The sequence below is a fragment of the Solenopsis invicta genome, chromosome 3, assembly GCF_016802725.1.
Source record: "Solenopsis invicta isolate M01_SB chromosome 3, UNIL_Sinv_3.0, whole genome shotgun sequence".
NCBI classification, from domain to species: Eukaryota; Metazoa; Arthropoda; class Insecta; order Hymenoptera; family Formicidae; genus Solenopsis; species Solenopsis invicta.
This window is the reverse complement of record NC_052666.1, coordinates 27,835,100-27,859,214: the sequence shown is the minus strand read 5'-3', so window position 1 is coordinate 27,859,214 and position 24,115 is coordinate 27,835,100. Positions and strand designations below refer to the sequence as shown.

The window sequence follows — 24,115 nt, the reverse complement described above, 5'->3', positions numbered from 1 at the left end:
TTTGTTGTAGTTTAACGTAGTTTCATCGCAAAATTCGTAGAAATCATACAAACGACGTATTACAAAAACACAAAAATTTAGGAAAATGTTCCAATTCTAATATTTTAATGTAGATTTTTGGAGCATCTCTTAAATTTGTGTAGAACATTGTAGAAATTTTTCGCCAGGTTGTTTTGGAGCTTGACTTTTTTTCTTATGTATTTCTTATTCATTTCTTTAATATTATTTATTTACGTAAAAATCTTAATATTTGAAGTGATATTATAGTATCGAACAATTCAAGTAAGAGGATGTAAGGTAATTATATACATATATTGTAACACAGATAGATTGCTAATAAGCATAATTCCGCGATTTTTTTATGATTGGAATTCCCAACAAAAACGAAAATGAATTGAAATAGGTAGATAAATTTATTCTAACATTTTCGAGTTTTGCGCTTCAAACTTTTCGAATTAATTTGAATCCAAAAGTAATATAATAAGGATATGAATCCATTCAATATGATGAATTAGCGCATTTCGTATTTTAATCCATTTAAGTCCATTTGAATAAAAAAAATATACTTTGAGTCTCTAAAGCACGAATAAATAAAACTGGCAATGTTTTCAATGCATTTGAATTTATTTTCGTTCGTTGGATTTATTGCTCATTTGTTATCGAACATTTGTTGGATGTGTATCGACTAGGTCTTTTCGTAAAATCGATTAGTCGTGTTTTGACTCGTGACGTATCGATATCAGACTGAAGTTGCCCTTACTTTCAGTACGAGACGGGTAACGGACCTTCGCGAACACGGGAAAACGGATCGAGTCGAGCGACGCCGCGTCGTCGTCACGATCCGTCCGATTTGCGGGATACGGTCGCAGTCTTGATCTCATGCATTATCGTTCGCGAGTTATCGTAGCACGGATTCGGCTTTTGCATCGACGATTTGGTGGAATGCTCTCGAGACAGCGGCCGGCGTTCGGGCGACGCCGGCGGTCCGCAAGACGACGAGGCGACGATCATTCTCTCGGTCGTGCGTGCAATATCCGAGTTCGCGGAGGAATCACTCTCAATCTAAATATTCGTTTGTTTACGATACGGTACGAGATATTGATCATCGCAAGATGCGCATAACGCGTATTGTCTATTTGTGTCTACAGTGCGAGGTGTATGCAAAGAAAGTGCACGGAAGTGCAGATAGGAGCAACAGGTGTAGCGTCTCGTCGCGACGGGTGAGCGCGTGAACTGCGTGAAGTTAGCCGCTTAAATTTCACGGGTCGCCTCCGCCATTACATTGTCGTACCGTCCGCGTTACTTTCGCGAGTGATTGATCGGTGTGTGTCGGACGGGTATCGCGAGGCTTCCTGCAGTCGTGTCTCTCCGTCTTGGTGCTCGATAAGGCGTGTGTGCCATGTGCGCGGTCGGGTGTGCCGTGGAAAGTGTCGCGCGATCGTCATAATCGATGCGCGGCCGTGCTTAACCTTGCCTGCGCGAGTGCCGTGTGTTGTGCGAGTGCAACGGAGCGAGAGTACGCCGGGGAAGCTGAGAGGAGGCGGAGCGCTGGGAGGCGTCCGGCAACGGCGGGGCAACCACGGGTAATTCGTTCTTCATTTGTCTGTTATTTGCAATGTTAATTGTGTCTGCCGGTACAGCGTCTCACGTATTCGCGTTTTGCGTTAATTATAATGCAGAATGCGTATATTAAATATTTCTGATAGTTGTCAAATATTTGAAATATTTAATGAGATACAGGGCTGAGTAGCAATTATTAAAAAGAATTGAAAGTCAAATAATAAAGTTAAAAGTTGATAATTTTTAATTTAACTTAGTTAATTTTAAATGACTTAACTTTTAATTTTAATTAGTTCTTTTAAGCAGTTCTATTTTTCTATTCAAGATTCTTTAATTCGAGAAAATAATTTAATTAAATTTAATAAAATTACCGGCTTATTTGTAAAATCGTTATTTAAATGTAAGAAATGTAAAAATACAAAATTATATACTTAAGGTATTATACCTGTTTACTTAAAAATAAATATTTTTACTTGCAAATAAATCTTGCATCAAAATATATGGTTTTAAGAGAATGTATTTTTTTGCATAAAATAAAATTTTTCTTTTAGTGCATATTAAATATTTTTGATCAATTTAAAATTTTTGAAATACTCGAAGTATTTTATGAGATGTGTTAATTGTAATATTTCATGTATAATACATCTACAATACTTTCAATATGTTTAAGATTTTAAATCAAGAATTGTCGAAGGGAGAAAGTTGAAAAATAAAAGTTAGTTTATTAGATTGAGAGTTTATATTCAATAGAAAAAACTTTTTCTTACGGAGAAGTTACGTTATTAAATGTCCATTTAAAATCAAGAATAAAATACTCAAACAATAGCTCTCTCACACACACACACACACACACACACACACACACACACTTTCTCTCTCTCGAACTATTAATTACTTCGAACATTGCTTTAATTTTTTATTACATTTATTTTTTCTTTACAGATTAATATTTAATAACTCCGCTGCTGCGCATCGTATCGGTAAGCTTGACTAATCACTTCGAACTAATACTTTGCTTCGATCTGAGGTAAATATAGAGTCTGTAAAAAAATTCTATATCTCTCGACTGCCTCTCGGAAACGACGGGCATTTACGGCTATTCGGTCAGAGGTCTTTCTAAACGAGCTCGCGCGCGCGCGTGTGTGTGTGCGCGCCGGCTACCGAGGCTCCGTGTCTCTCGTGGGATTATCGAAACGCCACCGTTTGCCAAAGTTTCTTAGTACAAGTGTACGCACTTTGAGCGCGCTCGCGCGCGCACACGTGTACCGTGCAATTTCCACGGCTTGACGGACGCTGCCCGTGAGCAAACGCGGGATACGTGGGCCGGCAAGGACTTGAGCTAAGCGCTTCTGTGTTCCGAGCAAACATGCGCAGCGCGGTAGGCCCGGTAAGACACTTAACCCGCACGATATCCCCGCGATCAGCATTCACTGCTAGACGAAGCGCGATGGACTCTCTCTCGTTACGAATAAACAGTACCGGCTACCGTGGACTCGGGCCGTGTCGTCCCGTAAAATCTTCCCAATCTAGAAATTTACGCGGATACATGGAATACGTGCGCGTCTTAATTTTTGTGCCTCTTTGTAGACAACTAGTACATTATTAAATATGAAAGAATTTAATTTTAAACTAATTCTTTGAATTAAATATTAATTGGTTATTTTTAACTTTTATGTGTGTTGAAATTTATTATTTTAACACAAAATATATAGTTAAAAGAGCCTCATCTAATGAACTCATTTCTGTGATTGAATCGCTTGTGGTAAAATAAACTATGTCCATATTAATGTGCATACGCTCCCAGTAAATAAAATATTAAATTTGAGTTAAATTTAATATTTTTACAGTTAACTCGTTTAACTCTTCATGTTTTATTTTAATTTTACGATATATTAAATACGAACAACTTATAAGAATGTGTAAAAATAACTCAAATTGGGTAAAATTTAACACTAGAAATTTAACAGTATAACTGCGACATACGTGAGCTGTATAACAATTGCCTGATTGATATATAGATATACAGAATATTCAGTGAATCACTATTTTTTATACATACAGAGAAAAGTTTAAATTTATTGTTTTAATTGGAGCCAACCTTTTTCATATTTCCTTAGTTTTTATTCATTTCTAGATGAATTAATAATCTTTCTCGTTATTTCATAGATTAATTGATAATCTGTCGATTTACATCTCAAATTTACATCTTTAATTGAGAGCAGCCTTTCTCGTATTTTCTTCATTTTCTTTAATTTGACAATTCTTAGATAAATTAATAGTTTTTTTTTATTGTAATCAATTTTTGTAAATCAATTGATAATTTTCTATCGATTTATTTCTATTAAATTTACATCTTTAATTGAGTGCAACCTTTCGAATCTTAAATTTCTAAATTTAATTTGATAATTTTGAAATGAAATAATAACTTTCCTTGACGCTCTGTAGATTAATTAATAATTTTTTTTGTTGCGACTTTTTACTCTCTCTCTCTCTCTCTCTCGCTTCGAATAAGAAAATTTTGCAATTTTGCAAGGAATGGGAGAATTTTTCTGTCGACTCGACTGAAAGATTCAAGACCGCGTCCGTTAATTCGAGGGAGAATCACGTTTTCTATTCGCAAGAGATCCCGTGGGCGTAGAGACAGCCCTGTCCTGTACGTCAACCCCACGACGAACCTCACGGCATACCAAACAGAAGCAGGAGCAAGCAGACCGAATACCTGCCACGACCACTCAGCTGTATCAACATTCGGTACACGACATTCCTCTTCGATCTCTTCGCCAGTGAGACTTTAATAATACGATCGCGCTGAAAAATAACGTCCTTCGCTCGCGCCCGCCTGACGTTTGTGATTTCTCCGTAATCAGTGTCATCCGCGAGAATTTTTCAAATTTCACTTATTCAATCAGTCCCGTTATATCATATTTGCTTCCGTGGCGGTCAGATCGCAATCTTTCGGAAACTTATGTCTCTGTGATACAATCTTGATTTTCTGTTATCAAAAAGGCAATGGAGCTAGCAAGGAGAATAGAATATAATTCTAATTCCTTGTTTTTTTTTAATGAAAAAAAGCTTTAGAATTTATGATATTTCTACGTTTATTTTTACGATTTCAAAATTGTCGCGATGAATGCGTGTTGGGGCGGAAAAAAAAGAATGCAGAGAGAGAGAGAGAGAGAGAGAGAGAGAGAAATATTAAACCAACCGATGGAACGCGGCGAAAAGGTTTATGCGAGCAATGAATTTTTTTTGTCGCGCGAGAGCAGATACTTTTATGCAAATCCGGCCAGTGTCGAGTGCCCGGGAGGTATACGACCGATTTGATTCGAGTGGCCGGTACGAACTTACGTTTCGCGTTGCCGTTTGCGAGGGCATAAGTGCAGGCATGCCGTGCACTTCAAGCTGACAAAGTGACGATTACGCTAAACGCATGACGGTCCGCGCGCGCGTCACGCGTCACGCCACTTTAGCCACTTTAACGCGCGTTAAACGATTTCCGGCGAAAATGCCTGCGTTGTTGGGAGAGCCGAGTAGTATACCTTTACGAAGGCCAGGCTCGCGCGTTGCATTGCCGAGTCTCCGATGCAGATCCCAATCGGGTGGACCGATCGCGACGAGGTCGATTTTTTCACCGTATCTTATCTCAAATTTTTGTACTGAAGTATTAGCATTCTCAACTTAGCATTCTCAGCATTATCAACTTGGAATTCAATCGAGCGGAACGCGCGAAAACGGATTAGAATTAAAAAATTATTTGATTGATCAAATGTAAATTTTTGTCAATTCGCAATCCTCAATTTTCAGTACGTAATCTGATATAAATGTAATTTATTTCTTTTCATCTCGCGACAATTAATCGTAATAATTTTACGACATGTAAAGATGCGTGAACTGTTCGATTCGGATTTGAATCTTCATGATTATTCGAAAATTTCAAATCTAACAATAAGAGGTTCGAATACGAATCATTTTGACAATTTCATAATTTTTTTTTCTCATATTTAAAACGATATTTTATAATTAATGTTGCAATCTGAAAAACAATTTGTTGAAAAATATCTAGTCCGATATGTCCAACTAAACAACTAAATAATTGGGTTCATTAATTATTTAGTTGTCCAAAAAAAGTATAATTTATATCAATTATTAACATTTTTAAATCGAGCGTTAACCAACTTAATATTTAGTTGAACGTATCGGACTAAATATTTTAGTTTTTTGACCAATCTTTTTTTTCAATGCACTTTTCTTACATAGAAATCTTTTTTGTTATCTATGTAATAAAATTCTACCCAAATATGTTGTTAAAAATACAAATAAATATATTGTTAATTAAAAGTTACATTTCCACGACTTGATTCGATTCAGATAAAATTTTATTGGTTCAATTCGATCCGGATTCGAACGAAGAAATTCGATTCGATTCAGTATCAAAAAACTTTCTGATTCTAACGCAAAGAGATTAGCCGTCTTCAACTTGTCCGGCCTGAAAATATTAACTATTAAATATTAATCCTCCAAAGTTTTTTTCGTTACTTTCCTAGTCCAACCGGGTCATTTGGTGTCTAATAGTATTTTTGAAAAGGTTTTTGGGCTCTAAAAAATCTGAAAAAATTCTGATTTACTCTTCCAACATTCCAGAATACGATTTCACAATTGTTTGACCCGAAACGCTTTTCATCTTTTTTTTCGCACGCGTCCGAATTTGAGAATAATTCAAAATTGAAAATTTGCCTGCGCTTTAAATCTTCGGCTGAATCACGGAAGATCAAAGACTAACATCGGTGCACTTTCGATATTAATTTCAATCCGTGCCTAGTAAAAACATTAACGCGCATCGCGATACGATTAACAAATCATTAGCAAACAAAATGGAGGTAGCCTTCGTCGTCTCGAATGCGCTGCATATAATACGCGCACGATGACGTAACGTTCGTTATTAGATTTAAAAAGTAAGCAGCACGTTTGCGAGAGACTCATTGAATTCCATTCCTCGCGGAAACGAGAGGTCCCGACGGAAATCTTTTAATGTCTCTCCTTTGTTCAATGGAAGGCTGCCGCGCCGCCGGAGAAGGAAAAGGCGGCGCTATCGCGCAGCAGGGCGGCTTTCTGGTTAATTACATCGCCTCCTCCTCGCGATACATTCATTCGCAGACGTCGTCGTCGGGAATGTCCGAATGCTCCGATTCCGATTCTCCTGATTTCTCTTTCTAATGCCTAGCCTCGCGAGCTACAGAACACGTGTACGAGTATTAAGAGTAACTCCAGGCTCTCTCTTTCTCTCTCTAATTTCTTATGCAATTATTCTTAGGTAACTTTCTTTATCTATGTTGCACAATGCTCTGTATTTATATATATTCTTGCTCGTCCTATTATAGAAGAAAAAGTTAGCGCCAAATCAACAATCATTGTCTCATATATAAGGCAAGAGCATAAAATTTTCTTGAAAATATTTGATAATTTTAAACAGATATAGCTTTTAAACAGATATGCTTATAGGAAGAATATTGTTTCTTACATGAAGAATTTTATGTTTTCATATAAGTATAATTTTATTTCTTTATGTGTTTTGTCTGTTTAAGATTATCAAATTCTTTCAAGAAGATTTTACACTCTTGCTTACACATGAGACAATCGTTGTTGATTTGATACTAATTTTTTTCTGTGATCTCATTCTTCATGCTACCTTATTATGTTTTCTTTTATTATTTTGTATTATTTTTTATTGTTGTGTAATATCTTCTTTTTATTTCTATGGCTTTATTTTTCTTTGCTATTATGTTGTAAATATATTTGTAACTTTTTCTTTTCTTTCATCATTCTTTGTATCACTTGCTCGTTCTTAAAAGGTTTATCCTAGAACGCCAATAAACGTTCTGTCTGTCTCCTCTCTCTCTCTCTCTCTCTCTCTCTCTCTCTCTCTCTCTCTCTCTCTCTCTTCAGCGAAAAGCGTGTCGGGCGGAGTTTTGCCGGCAAATCCTTCTCTTGGAGGAAATTTTACAGCTCGCGGGAAGCGAGGCCGGTGACGAAACTGAAAGTTAAGCAGCAGGTAATCGCGATTTGCATCCAGGTATTATTGCGCGTGACTGTACTCACGGCAAGATGGCGACCGGTCCTCGAGAGCCTGTTTCGGTGTGCTCCCCTGCAGAATCTCTCACCCTCTCTCTTTCTCTCTCTTTCCTTTCCACTTTCCTTGTTTCCCTCCCGGTCGCTTTCATTCTTCCGTCTCTCTTTCTCTCTCCTCTTTCACAGTTCTGCATTCTCCTTCGCTCTCCATTTTTCCCCTCTTCGCCCTTCCCCACCACCCCTTTTCGTCTGTTCGCTCGCTCACGCCGATACTTGAATTTTTTTACCTCCATGAAGGGGGGAAATGGAATAAAATGAAAAAAAGGGAGGAAAAATCTGAACGTAGGCTACACCGGTGCGTCGGAGAAGTCGTCCCTTCGTCGACACCAGCGTCTTCACCAGCGACGAAGGGACGATCTCTTTCTTCTCGTCTGATGATCGAGCTATCCTGAACAGTATTCTACATCTCCCAACATTCAATAGATCTGCGCTCCGAACAACTTTGAGCCAGACGAATCATGTCTACATAGATTTTATATTCCAGCTGTTGATTTAAAAACCTTAAATTGTGTATTATTAATTAATTTCATTTATTTCTAATTGTATTTTAATTTTTCACATATATCAAACGCAACAAATTACTCAAAGGCCAAACTAATTTATGAGGTTGCAAGCTAACCACGTTGGTAGTACTAAATTTTTTTAATAATTTGTAAAAAGAGAGAGAGAAGAGTGGTGTTGAATACAGTTTGGTTTCTGAAAGGCTGATGCATGCATCTGCATTGACGCAATTAACGCGACAAGGTACTACGTATATTGAAAAAATATCGCAAGGTAAATTACTTTTCAAAACGATTATTATAAAAATTATACGTTAAAAACTTGTACATACACTGACAATGAGAAAAAGATATTTATAAATTTATTTGAAATGAATTTTGATTTAAATACGGCAAAATAAAACTTTATATAAACCCAGCAAGTAAATCAATTGATGAGAAAAATGAAATATGTTTTACAGATATATTTCACAAAAACGTTTGTCACTATAATCAAATTTGTTTATAACTAATAAATATAGAAGAAAATGTCACAAGTAACACTTGATTGTGAATATTTTGACTTTTTTTTTTACTGCGTACATACTGAGAAAAGTGTTTTATGTAAATAATTACTTTATAGTAATTATTTACATAGTAAAATAATTATGGTTAAGAACTCTATTTTTATAGTTATTACTGCTATTATTAAGTTTTTTATGACAATTTCAGATATTACTATAATAAAATATCAAGATATGTACATGGTAAAAATAAAATAAATATATCTATGTGGAAAATACAATCGCAATTATAGCGAATACAACTTTTTTTTCCTCAGTGTATGCACAAAAGTTTCTAACGTCATAATTTAGATTATTTTGCGAGTGAAAAGATATAAATTTAGATCATTTGCGATTATTTCGTATCAAAGAAACGACGATGGTCTCCAAGTTGCGATCAGTCGTGTCCCTCCTCGCAATAACAACGAAATAAAATAGCTAATCGTGTTATTGACGGTAACAACACGGATGAAAGATCGGGAAGAAGAGAGGGTAATGAAAACGTGTCCACGGAAGCACGGCGAACTAACGAGTAAATTACAGGGCGGCTGATGGCGCGGCCGCCGGGCGGAAGAATCGCTTGCCCTCACAGATCGGCCCATCAGATAACTTTCAGCGTCATTAATGTTATACGGCTGTTTACGAGGCAAACGCGACGCGACGTTGAGTCCATTGTACAGCAGAACGTCCCCGATTTCGACCTCCGATTCGATCCCTGCGATACCCATCGATTTTGTCGCGAGCTATCGTTCGAACCTCGTTTAAAGCGAATTTGACAAAGAGAGACGCTTTAGTACACTCTTGCCTCGGGGTCAAGAATTTTTACACGACACTCAAAAATATAGTCTTGCAAGTAAAATCATCATTTTTTTGGCTGCAAAAAAATTAACTAAGGTGGATAAATTAGTAAATATTATGATATCGTACATGCTTGGTACTTAACTAATTTCTAAATAGACAGAATTTATATCTGAGTTGTTCGTAAAATTTAGAAAGAAAATTTTTCTATGGCGCCTATTCGTGTTAAGACCAATTATGCTTGTTGTAAAATTTATTGAACTATTTACACACTGAGAAAAAAGTTAACATAGTTAAAATTTTTAACTTGATTAATCTTCTTCAATTCAAGTATTTATGTATTTAAGTTAAATATACATGTGATTATTTTAAATATATAAATACTTAAATTAAAGTTCAATTATTTTATGTATTTGCGTTAAGTACATAAATACTTGAACTGAAGAAATTTAATCAATTTACAAAATTTAGTCGCTGTAACAACTGTTTTTCTCAATGCATCAATTCTACGTACAAAACTTGTATAGTTGCCAATTTTATAGTTGCCGTCACTATGAATTTTTCTCTGAGTGAATTAAATTTTCTTTAACGGTAATTTGTCCTACGAAATAAATTCACTGGATTCGGATCGCCGATGAAGCAATCTGGTTGTGATATCGAACGATCACCGGTCGCGCCGCGCGCCAGTGAAATTTTGTCTCATTTACATCGAGTGTGCAGGCAGCAGCGGTTTCCCCCGCGAAAACAGTGAAATTCCTTTTCTCCGCATTTCCGAATAATCGATGAACGCGTGAAGCTCTCGTCGGGCGTGCTAATGCCGCGAGCGAAAAAAATTGCCGCGTATCATTTGGAGGAGGTACGATTCTCGTCCTCGCGCGTAAACTATGCCTATATTTTCATCGAATTTCAATGTGCGACGTTTATACGCGCATCGTCCCTCGGCGTGCAAAAGTGCGCTACGTAAATCCGCTTATACACCGTCGCGCTGCATCCGTGACACTTGTCCGCGTATATTTCGCGAAAATATCATCTGCCCAAAGCGATAACGAAGTGTGGCGAGTCTCACTCCGGCACGTGATGCGGCACCGTACGTGCGACACCTTGCACAACTCTTACGCCAGTTTAACCCTTTCCCTACTATCCTAGGTATTTCGTGTCCGATCGATTCCCCACTTTTACCCATCTCGTGATCACTTCGGTTATTAAATTTTACACGACATTTTATTATTTTTTAAAGCGCAGTTTCAACATTTGTTCTATGATAGAAAGCTAAAAGTGTGTTTGTGAATTTTTAGAGTTTTTTTTTCACCATTTTAAATAGGTAAAAAGAAAATGAATAGATACCCAGGATGATAGGGATGAGGCACTGTTCGAGCATGGTATCAGAAGGATCAATTTTATCGTCCCGCTCTGGCAAATTATTATACTCTCGTTTGCACGCTTTAGCTCTTTGCGTCAACTGATATTAATTGATTCCTTGCGCGAAGATCGTGTCGCAATATTTCATCCGACGCCATTTTTTCTCCTCGATTTTTGCAGTTATATCAAATGTATTTTTTTACATCTAACAGATATTTTTCTTACACAACGAATCAGTGTTCGATAGTTCAAGTCATAATGATCCACGATGTAAACAGGTCTCTCGAGTGAGACGCGAATCATGGTAGAGACTTTACTTTATAATCTTTCGAGACAAAAAAAAAGATACAGAAGCAAAGATACAGAAGTCCGACCTTTTTTCCTTTCTCCTCTTGAACATTCGGTTGGGGGTTCGGTCGTACGCTGTACTGAGAGAAAAAATCACAGTGGTGGCAAGTAGAAGAGAATAACCATACAAGTTTTATTAAAGCAGAATTACGATGCATAATTAGGTGTGTTATTGCAACTAATTGCAAGTTAATATAGTTATTACAACTATTTTTTTTATTAATTCTCTTAATCATTAACTTAGTTGCACTAACTATAATATAGTTTACTTAACTACGTGTCATAATTCTATTTATAAAACTTGTATAGTCATCCCCTTATAGTTGCCAGCACTATAATTTTGTCTCTCAATGTAGACTTGAAAATTTTTTATTCCGTGAAACGGTGTCGTTTATAGGAATTATGTAGTTCACGCAACTCGTATTTACTGTCGCGTGGCCGCGGGGAATCGAGCGATTCATTTGTGTCGAACATGGGCCCGCGGCTTTTGTGACGACGCATATACGTGACACATTCTGATATATTCAAAAGACTCCATGTGTATCGCGACGATCGTTCTGACGTCTCTTTTGAATATTATCTTTTGAAAGACAGGGGGGGGGGGGGAGATACACGGGGCGGGAGCGATTCTGGTGGAAGATCCGAGAGACACGGCACGTTTCGAAGCAGCAGCTACGATATCTCGGCGATCACGTCTGTTGCTATTAGAAATACTCGCGATACACTTTAAAGTATTCAAGTATTCACGTCTACTACTACTACGACGACGGTAGTAAAGCATCGATTATTTTAATACAGCAATGCCGAGTGTTCTTTACCGTATGTTTGTAAGTGTGTGTGTGTACGAGTGTACCGCTTATTTCAGTAGGAAAACTCGAAAAATCTGAAGGGCGATGCTCGGAAGATTAAATGAAGACGTTGGCAGATTATTGCAGGAGGATTTTTTTAATCCTTTCATGCATTTATTTTTACGAAAAAGTAACTGCAAAATTAACTTCGTAATACTGTATAGATATTAGTTGTACAGAATATTTCCAAATTGCCACAACAAAAAATTTTATTATTATTTAACGTATATTACTAACTTAATTAACATAGAGGCAAGTTCTTTTTAATAAAAATATTAAGAAACCAATAGTAAGAATCGAGGATGTCAAGTTTTCTTTCAATTAAGAACAAAAATATTAATAACAAAATATTTTTTACGTGTATTTTATTTAATTCCAAATACAATTTTATTTTTTGATTTTTTTAACGCGAGATTTATTTATTCCACGTCTAAAAACATGTTATAAAAAATGGATGTACGATCAGATTTTGAGTAAACAATTAGTAAATTTTAAATCTCATTTAATAGATAAATCTGATATTTAAATTTTGCGATACTAGTTCAAGGCAATTTGATACATGTTGTTACTCTCACTCTGAGTTTCTTTGAAAAGACAAAGAGCAAAATACACATTTCATTTTTATCTTCAAGTTATTCTGATGAACGGTGCCTCAATACTCCGCGTATTTTTAATAATTTATAAAAAATAGCGTGCAAGTCAATTTTTGTTAAATAGACAATTAATTCATTTCGAGTTTTATTTATTACACAAAATGTGACGTTTAAATTTTATAATACCAATTCAAGAATATCCTATACGAATTGTTATTCAGAAATTATGTACGTTAAAATAAGATAACGTCCCAGTGATCGAACATGTATAATATCTATTCGTATATCTGAACACATAAAAAATACATTATTACTCATCTCAAATGTTTTTTTAATTACAATATAAAAAATTAATTATAACGATGTAAAAATTTAATTATAATATTAAATATTTAAAGATTACAATTAAACTTTGATGTTATAATACAAAAGCGTTTGAGATTAATCATACGTTTTTTTGTGTACAGGTATACATCCGGTCACTAGGACATTTTTTTTTTTTACCTTATTTCACTTTTAACTCCATACGCGACGAAGTTATTCCGATCATCGCTACGCTTCGACGTCCGCGCATTTTTAACTTGGATTACCGGGAATATTGAATTTCATCGGACGCACAAATTCGCTATTTTACTCGACTTTGTAATCTCGCGCTATATTTTTGAGCCACGTGAAACGCGACGGGCGCGTGATTACGTGCTCAACGCGAGCAATTTTATCGTTCTGCCGACGACGCGCGGCGCGATATCCCTCGGAAATCCCAAATGACATAACAAAATAAATGCAAAATCGCTTCGAGCGGTCGAGTGGCACTCTTGAAACGAAATATGATGCGGATGCGAGGATTTATGCGGCTTCCGCGATATTTCTCATTTAAAGCCATTTCATTTCGGATTGGTCGACACTACGTGACGCGACATTTTCGTCGAGTGCGGACATGTCATTGTTTTAAAATTGCTGGAACGACCCGAAGATGCGATGGCATCTCGATGCCGAATGCATAAAATGCAACGCGTTTGACATCTCTTTGCATCGATCGCGATTACGAAAATTTTGGTGTTGAAAATTTTGGTCTTCTAGCCAGAAACAGCCCAAAAACACTTTTTACTAGATATTATATAATATATTTTATTATTTTCGATATCATCTATATAACAATACATAGCGCATTATTTTTTCAACAATAATTCTTTTCACCAACTGAAAATCAATCTCTTATTCTATATAATTTCATGACAATAAATAGATTTAAAGATTATATAAACTATGCAATGTATGCGTATGTTACTTAACGAATACTACAAACAAACGACGTTTAATAGACATTAGACGAAGTTCCTTAGACATAGTAGTAGTCATCGAAATGATGCGCCTTCGCGAAATTCGTAATGTTATATTCAACGTACGTTTCACTTTCGAAGCGGTTTACACAAGACTTCGAAATTTGCGTAATTACCTGATTTTGGGCGTTCTGCTCGGCCATGGCCTTTTCCTTTGCTTGCCTCTTACATTTATACCGATGATTTTGGAACCATATCTTCACCTGTGACACATAAAACGCACAATTAAATCTTTATCTCTCGAACGCAGTAATATTAATGTTGTACACGTTAAGAAAAAAGTATTTGGTACTTGTGACTATAATTGAATGTTAAAATAATTATGATTAGAAGCTCCATTTTTACAGTTATTATTGCTTTAATGTAGTAATTCGTAGTACCAACAATGTATTACGCTGAAAAAAAATAATTGCAATTACTAACCATGATTTTAATACAGTTGTCAACGAAACTGATTATAATTTGGTGCTGACTATATTTAAATCCTGGTCAATGCAACTATATTATTTTTGCCAATGTAACACATTGTGTATTATTATTACTAACATTGTAGCAGTAATAACTATAAAAATAGAGCTCGTAATTATTTTATCTAATTATAGTCATAAATGCCACTTTTCTCTCAGTTTATAATTTATACTTCTACATTAAATGTTATCGCATCACGATTTCACGAAAAACAGTGGGAAATTTCGAACTTTTTAAAATTATCCGCACTTTTGATAAGAAGATTAATAATACAATTCAGATGCAAATTTAGAGGAGATATGAAATTTTAATTGAAAAGATTAAATTCAGTAGAACATAATAAAGATATTATATATTATATTATATAAAAATATAATTTATTATATTCGTACAATAAAGACAAATAAATTAAGCAATTTTATAGAACATATGCGCCTTCGTATAACGTACTATGCAGTGAGCGCGATGTTTCTGCAAATAGTTCCTTGGAGCAAAACCGAAAATCGACCGCGTTGAGCGTCGCTCTTTATATCGGAATAAAACGGACGACATATCTCGTACGCGGACACGCGGACTATCGCCAGGTAGATCCTCGGATGTTTTTTCAGAGACGGAGGCACACGAGCCTTTGTCACAGACGCACTTTGAATCGGCCTCTAGCTATTCCCTATCCGATACTCTAAGTCCGTAATCCATGGTTAGAGGACAGTGTTATTTCTTCAAGGGGAATTTAACGCCTCGTTCACTTTATGCGGATACTCAATGCCAAAGAGGAAAATAACACGAGCTTCACATATTATTTTTACAAAAGATTAGAGAGTCTCGACTCTATTGTGCAAATTTTAGATGAGAATCGTATCTTGAAAACAATCTCGTGAAATTATAATTATTTGTCCCTTGCGAGAAACAGCAGTAGTCGGTGTTTAAAAATTCAAAATTTTCAATCAAAATATCACGTATACATATCTTATCACACAGTAATATAGAAAACTTATCCCAACAAATAATTACTTTATTATTCATAATCTTTTGTGAAGTTTTTTTAGTGAAAATATTGGAAGAGAAATAAATCTTATACTGAGAAAAGAAAAGTTATCAAATTGACTAAATTTTGCAACTTGATTAAATTTCTTCAGTTCAAGCATTTATAAATTTAACTCAAATATATAAAATACTTGTACTTTAATTTATATATTTAACTTAAATACTTGAACTGAAGAAATTTAATCAAGTTGGAAAATTCAGCGAAAAGTTTAGTTAAATTGACACCACTTTCTTCTCATCGATAATAACGATTTGTCTATTTTTCTTCTAACAACAAATCATTGTTGCTAAGATTTGCTTTTCAATATTTTCATTAATTATATCTAACAACTGCTACCTCAATTGTTTAAGAGAACGAATATAAATAAGATCATACATTATTAAACTTATATTTATATCGACATTACATTCTTCGCGCGTGGTACCTCGATTAAAAATCAAATCATCCCCGTAAGATATGTTTTGGATGCGATCAAGCCGCCTCTGTGAACCGTGCATAATGCATATAGCGCGGATTATAACGCGTTTCTGTCATAAGCAGATGTCGATCTCGATTCCGTTCAGGCGGCTGCACAACTTCCACGATCGCTTAGCTCAATTGCCGTAAAAGCAGTCTCGAGCGACCCTAATCGCACGCGACTGTTCCTACTGAAAACTCAAAAGCTACCTTCCTTTCTCCTTCTCCGTTGTTCCGAACGGACCAAGCAATAAAATTCATCGGCTGGCCATTGTTATATCAATTGGAATGTACTGTTATATCAATTTTCCTGTGAACTGTGAATTGTTCGATCAATTTCGAATTGATTGTCTCTCACAAAAACATCTTCGTCATTTATTACATATAAATAATAGGCGTAAAATTAAAAATCAAACGAATTAGATAAGATGTATAATTTTATACACATTTGACGTTCCAAAGCTTAATTTTAAAAAGTCTTCTATTCAAATCGAATGAAGAGCTTAACAAAAAATTCACCTGCTCAATTAAATTAAATTTAAGAATCTCAGATTTTGTTGGTCGAATATCTCTATCTTGCGGAGGTCTTCTACAAACTGTTAGGTACCCGATACTCATTTTTACACTCTGAAAAAAATTATCAGGTGTGTCAGGATTCGTGTCATCGATAGAGCATAAACTCAACTATCGCGTATCGTTTTGCAGTAGCTGATTTTTATCGTCCCGATCCGTAGAGCGCATATGTTACCGCGTGTAGCTTCGTCGAGTGGCTCTGTTGTACGCTCCAACCTCATTTCTCGAAGCCGATATAACCCCCATTGTATTACATATCGGAGTTGCGTGTGTCGGAAATGCAACGAAAGCACTTTAAGGGGTCCGTCCAGCCGACCGCGTCTCGAGGACTCACCACCGTCTGTCTAATTCTTTGAATATTAGCGGGATTGGCCACCCTCGGAAATTCCTTTCACCCCTCTCGGGTGTCGCTTCGAGCGTGGCCAGAATACCGGTGGTTGGTTGTCCCGCGTGTGGCGTACAATCACTTTCCTCTATTATTCAATTTTTGTGTTTCTGCACTGAAAACAAATTATAATAGTATCAATCAACAATTCATTGCTTCGTATCTAAGCAAGAATGTAAAGTCTTCTTGATAAAATTTATAACATGAAGAAACAAAATTTCTTTATTCAAACTTTTTAATTCTTTCAAGATTTTATATTGTTGCTTATATATGAAACAATGAATTGCTGACTTGATATTAATTTTTTCTACGTGGTTCGTGTTATTTTTTATGTCGTCAGATTAAATCCAACTTTATAAAATCATTCGATTATCGATTATCGGTGATGTAGCGAGAGTAGTTTTTATATGGAAAAAATCTTTCTCATAAATTAACAAAACCTTTTTACACAACGATTTTGTTGTCGGAAAATTGAGTTTTATAAATTGAAAAAGTAATATCTCTCCATTATTTCAACTTGTATAATTTTCAACGAATCTGGGTCATGTATAATCGATTCAACACCATTCTATTACAATTGAATAAAAATACAGTAGTCTATCAAATTAAAAAAGATTAAAACGATATTATATGCTTATATAAAAAAAATATTTAAAATAATACTCAAATATATTTAAAGATAATAATTAGGTTATATTAAAAAAAAAAATTCATTACTGACGAGTTTAAATTTATTCCATTGCTTTTCGAAATGAAATACTCAAGATGTATATTCAAACTTGGAATTAATCTATGATCCCTGAAAATGTGGCGTATACAAATCGCGCTGTTCCACGCGGTATTTGCTTGCTCGAAACGATTTTTTCAGAATGGCTCATCATTAAAGTGAGCCGTGTAAATTCATCTTAAGGAGCATTATCGCGAAAGAAAGTAATGCTCGCAGCCCTCGCGCCGTTGCGTGAGTTTTAACGTACGCTTTGTGGCACGGCCGGTTTCGCGTGAGGGGGTGAGAGACCTTATCTAAAAGCCACGAAGAGGCACTAGACGAGGGAAGTACCTCTTTCACCGCTCCCGTTCGTTAATTCCTTTTCTACCGATAATCCACTCGAAGCTCGTCGAGTTTTCGGCTACGTACGCCGCGCGCTGACTTCGAGAGATCTACAAACAGCCATTTACTTCTGCATGAGCTTACGTAGAATGTATATATGACAGAAATTGTGTGCGACGTGGATCTTCCAGATCCGCGCTTACGCGGCATTTTAATCCTTCGTCCAAATCGATACCTCCGCGATTTTTTTTTTTCTTTTGTTTCTCTAATATGTTCTATTTCCGAACGAGAAGTTTGAAAGGGCCGGGGTTAGAGAACGGGGGGCTCTGCTCGTCTCGGGAAATGACTGGGCGGCGGTGAAAGGAGCAGCTTCGCTGAAATTGGGGCGACGATTAAAGATTTTCCAATTCTCAGAACTAGGAAGAGACAAAAAGTAGGTTAAACCGAGATTAAAATCATATTTCCATTTCTAAGAAATGGATCGTTAAATCGACGATACGATGTAGAGACGTGCGACGAATGATTCTCGTGATTCCCGACCCCGTCGCGTATATCGTGCCTCGCTGTACCTAAACTCGCGCGAGTAAATCCAGAGGCTTGCACGCTCTGTGAAAGATTCGACGGTGAAAACGGGACGCGCGCAGCGAACGGACGCGGCAGCGAATTGTTATTTCAAGGGAACTGCCGTCCGTCAGTTCGTTTGTCCATCGCTCCCGCCGCGATGCGGTGTGTAAACAGGGAAAGTTAAACAAGATAGGGATATATAACTGGTGTGTACGTAAGAACATGGTGCGCAGGCATGAAATTCAAGGCTAACAATATCGACCTCGAACGACAAGCGCTTCTGATGTGTGAATTTTGTCCATTGAGTCCCGGCGTGTCTTGCTGCATCGGATAGAGTTGGACATCGTCCCCGTGAAACCAATCTTATTTTAAAGCTCTCGCAGACTCTTCGGCAGTAATAAAATCTTTATATTTTTTTTTTCACGTTCGCTTATTTTCATTCCAAATTTGTTTGCCGACGATAAGCATGCAAAAAGAATAGAACGAAATGTAGTAAGATTTGATACGAAATTTCTGATTACAAGTGTAAAAAAAGTAGGTAACTGTAAATTTTTCTTTGCAATTACTATGAACAAACAGTCAAAATTGGTTTTTTTATAAAAAAAATTTATTTTCTACAAAAATATTATCAATATCGAAACTGCAATTTAAGCACTCTTATTTAGGGCAATCTAAAATATTTTTCAGAATTTTATTAGTTTTTTTTCGCTATGCTGTTTTTTATTATAAATTAATAATCTTTGAAAAATATGAAAAAAAAAATATTTTCCACTGTAAATCCGAACAAATATTTGGAATATCTTTTATAACGATCGATGTTGTGGGAGTTTTTTGGATCGATGAATTCTAAACTGAGGTCAGAATTAGGATTAAAAATTCCATTCGATTTTCATGTAAATAAAAACATTTTTGGCCTATTAGATCGGCCATTTCGAATTTTGAAATTCTGATTTTCGACTCGTCAGTGAAAAATTCCCGGTACAAAGGTTTCCAAAAACCTGATAGGATTAAGTCACACGAAATAGCACAAAGTGACCGCAATCCTCAGGTAACGCCACTCAGGTGGGACGTCGGTCTGTTTACCTTTAAGAGGCACGTTGGTCCTTGCGAAAAGGGCCACAGGGGTTCGACAAAAATTTACTCAACGCGTGTCTTTAACTTTCGATTAACTTGCAGTTTACTCTCGTTTAGAAACACTCGTTTAGAAACAGTGAAACGCTTGGCATGCCGAACATTGTGGCTCTCCTTAGACACCGGCGGGCCGTTAAAGACACCTGTTAACAAGGTCTTTCAAACTAATTGACGGAAACAAATCTATGTAATACGATTAAGTGTCATAGTGTCTTCCCAATCAATTGCCAAAACGCGGTGCGTAGTAAATTATGTTATTTACTTTATTCATCGATTCTTTTTCCACTAATATTGAGTACAAACATTGTATTATGATTGATATGACATGTAACGATTGTCTTTTGAATACGATAAAAACTTAATATCGCAGAGACATTATTAAGGTTATATATATCTCTATAAAATGTATCGAAACAATTTTACACGAGAGTTTTTATTTAACTTTTGTGATCATTTGAAGTATCTCATTTGATCATCATTGTTATTTTGTTACGAACGAAAAACAACGAACGCGCGATCTCGGAACTTGAGATAGAAGAGCCTGTACCAGTTACCAACTGTGTGCAAAATTCAAAGTGTTATTTTCGAACTGTTACATAAAACAGATCCTAGTATCTTCTTACACGTAGGACAAATGTACGAGAGGGTCAAACGTAATTCGAGCTCGTTCCACTCTACGAGTCGGAGTCCACTCACAGCATCATCTCCCTTCCTTCTTCCTCCCTCTCTCTCTCTCTCTCACTCGTTGTAACGATCTCTCCTATCCAGGTAACGCGTGTCGCCGTTTGACATTAGTTGGCCCATTAAATGCCGATAAATCTGGTGGGTGGCACGCGAAGTCAAGGGGAGGCGCGATTATATCGCGCGTGTGCTACGAACACGTCGACACGCGTTCGGGAGGCATCGAGTATCTGTTAGCCTCTGCTTGAACAGAGTCGTGCCCCGTAGGTAGGTAGGCGGCCAGGACGAGGTCGAGAGAGAAAGAGAGAGAGAGAGAGAGAGAGAGAGGGGAAAGGAGAGGAGGCGGATAGAGTGGGCGATTGATCAAGTTAGCGTAACGTCATTACGACGCGAGTACATCGGGGGTTGACGCAAAACGACGGCCACACCGCGCCTGCCCCTCGCTTAGGTACAACAGCCTCCTCGGGCAATTTGACTCGACACCAACCTTTGCCCGGATTATCCGGTTGGTGGCCTACACAGCCTCGAGCCGGCGGGTGATCCTCTCGATTGGGGTTCGTTACGACGTGGTACAATAAACGAGCCGTGCGCTCTCGCGCCATCGTACATACATTTTTCTTTAGGCAGATTGCTCGTGCGGTCGCGACAAAATAGCAAATTCGGACGAAATCACGGCGGAATAAGTAGTAAGAAAATAAAGACGAAGAAATCAAGTTTAGTATTTCTCTCTTCGTGTATAAACAATGATACTTCATTAATATATAAAGACGCTTGCTCGTATGTTAAATTGATAATAAATGTAATTAAATTGAACACTAAATTCACAATAAATTAAATTAAATGTTGTATAAGCAAATGGAATTTTCTTCGGACAACTTGATCGCGTAATATCTTAATTCTTTGAGTCCCATGTTTTACTCGAATCGTTCCATAAATGCAAGAATTATAATAAATTGTTCTTTTATTATAATTATAGTTTTAAAGATTCTCTATATAAATGAAAATAAATGACATTCTGTTATACGTATGTATGTACGTACACATTGACATGTTTATTTATTGCAATATAACTTGATATAATTTGTGATATAATTTTTAACATGATGAACGTACTATTATATAGAAATATTTTTTTGGACCCAGCTCGCTCTACTTGGGAAATTAGCATGGGAATCGAAAAGCTAATGAGAGTGCTATGCCCATCGATAACAGGGACTCGCAGTTCGCTTCGGGTCTCGATGTAGGATTAACGCGTGCGAATTGTCTGCGTGTGCAAAGAGCTCGACGCACGACGATGAACCTGCGAATACCGGGATCAACTAACGTCAAATTATGATTAGGGCTGTTAATTGTCCCGTGTTGACCCTGCTGAGTGGTAGCCCGAGGACAAACACGATTCCGCCTCCCTTTTGTTGTTTTAACTCAATGCCGCGCCGGCCGGAGATGACTTACCGATTACCCAGCGTGATGTCTGAAAACCAGGGGTCTTCCAGCCCCCAAATAGAAATGACTTTCTGGTTACCGTGAAGCGATGCGTGGAGTAATTTCGTGCGCCCGGAAAGGCGCGGCGCGCACGTGATTTTATTCTGCTTTATCTTATCCTGTCCTATTTCTTATTGGCGAATAAGTCGGAAGGCGATCAATTTTATTTCAAGATAATTTACGCAGATTTAATTAGGAACATGAGTTGCGTGTAGGATATCAAAGCTTTAACATCCTTGAAAAAAACTTGATCTAGAAAAAAAATTTTTTTTTAAATATTATTAAGGAATACGCAACTTTGAAAAATTGCCAAAAAGTTTCTCATATATAGATGTCTCATTAAATGACTCTGTAATTACTCGATGAGGAAGAGCGAAGCAGAAGGAAGCGCAGCGACGATAAATCTTTATCTCGACATATGTAGATCGTGCTTTTTCGTTAGATCGGGCTTTTAACGTTAGCATCTTTTCAGAATCAGCAGGTGAGGAGATTGATGCGATAAAGTGCTGTTAAGGGATGCCGATGTTTGCAGTGTTTGAACGTATGCACCCTCAGCGCGAGTGCCGCGAATGCATATAGAAGAAGACAAAGAACCGTAGTGCGTGCTACAGGACGAAGCACAAAAAACCATTTCCGTCCGATAGGCTTAATGAACTGATAACCTTGCCTTGTACAAATAATATAATAATATCAATGAATATATTAACGTCGAACACACGTAACGTCGATCGTGCGAAAAGAAAAACTTGAATTCCAAATTTTGAATAAAATAAAATTTAGAGCAAAAATTAGCGTAATACTTCGGTTTCTTTAGGAGAGAATAAACAATTTTAATGTAACTACGGAAGAACGTAAATGTAGGAAATAAAAGAAGAATAGAAACGTAATGAACTATCGAAGGTAAGGCTCAATAACTTTTGCGCTAATCTGTAGATGCGACGCACGTCGGGACAATTCGCATGCATCACACTCTAGGCGAGTACCTTCCGCACGGACGACATAGAAATACAGAAAGGAGCGTAATTATGTTGGCCGCATTCTGTCCGTGCAGATATCGCGGCGAAACGCGGACTGCAAAAGCCAGCGACATATTCATGCGCGCGTTATTATGCGAGGGTGCTCGAAGTGCACTTGAGAGACGCGAGCACGCGTTGCAGAACGTTCGATTAACCGCGTGCATTTGACAACCAAGAAATCACCAATCTATGCAGTTCAATCAAGATGTGTCAAATTCTGGAATTTTCGATTACTTGCCGCTGCCTAAAACTTTCATTCCACGTCGACTATAAAACAGAAAGTCGCGTCAAAGAAATTACTTATAATGATACGAGTCCTTGTATATTTTTTTTTACGTCTCCTTTTTACGAGAATATTTAATCAATAATGAGAAAGAGATTTTTATAATGTCCTAATATTAATGAAATTATGCAAATCGATTTATAATTGATTCTCTATGAATGGGGTAACTAATAAAATAAATCCTTCTCTCTCCTTAAGGATGGATGCTTTATACAGATAGAAAATCACCGTGAAATTTTTTTCTACTATTTTCAAATGCAATATAAAACTGTAACTTTTTTCCTAATTTTCTCAATGTTCGACAAATGTTTTATACATCCTTAAAGAAAAATCGGCTGGGAAAACTGAAAAATCTGTGGGCGAGATTACAAAGTAATCTTACGCGCGCGATGCACTTGGGATTTCGCGTATTTCAGATTTTAGAAAATTAGAAATTAAGATACGAGCGTTAGAAATGAAAATTAGACAAAGCTCGAACGTATTCTGGATTTAAGGGGGTTAATGCTAATGTTGAGGGCGAACATCCGTGAGTTAATGGCGCCGTTTCCCCCCCATTATCGTGCCAGAGAGCCACGACGGTGGTACAATCGTGCCGTTGCGCTGTCGATCGTTTCGTCTCTCGTCTCTCGTCTGTGCCGATAGATCTCGAAAACGGCGGTAGCGACGTGTTTGCACGGCATTGAGCTCGCCCTCCGCTCTACGGGATTCGATCCCTCTCCTGACGCGCGCACCATGGGGTTGCCGACCGCAGTGCAAGGGGGATGAGACCGGGGAGGGAGAGGGAGGCGAGGGTTCGGTGGTACGCAAACCCATTATTATGATTATTATTCGCGTAGCTGAATCGCGCACGACCGCGATCTTCGCGAGCTCCTCCCTCCCCCCCCCTCTCTCTCTCTCTCTCTTTCTCCTTATTCGTTGGTCCTCTCATTCTCTTATCCATCAGGTTATCCACGGGTTATCATCATTTCT

The 24,115-nt window shown here is 37.1% G+C and overlaps 1 protein-coding gene across 1 annotated transcript in view; it reads right to left on the bottom strand.

Annotated features, from left to right (window-relative positions):
• Window positions 1-24,115, bottom strand: part of LOC105205202 (homeobox protein Nkx-2.4) — a 40,725-nt gene that overhangs the window by 4,871 nt on the left and 11,739 nt on the right. The window contains 1 exon segment of the mRNA XM_039446431.1: window positions 14,131-14,217. Coding sequence (XP_039302365.1) covers window positions 14,131-14,217 — 87 coding nt within the window.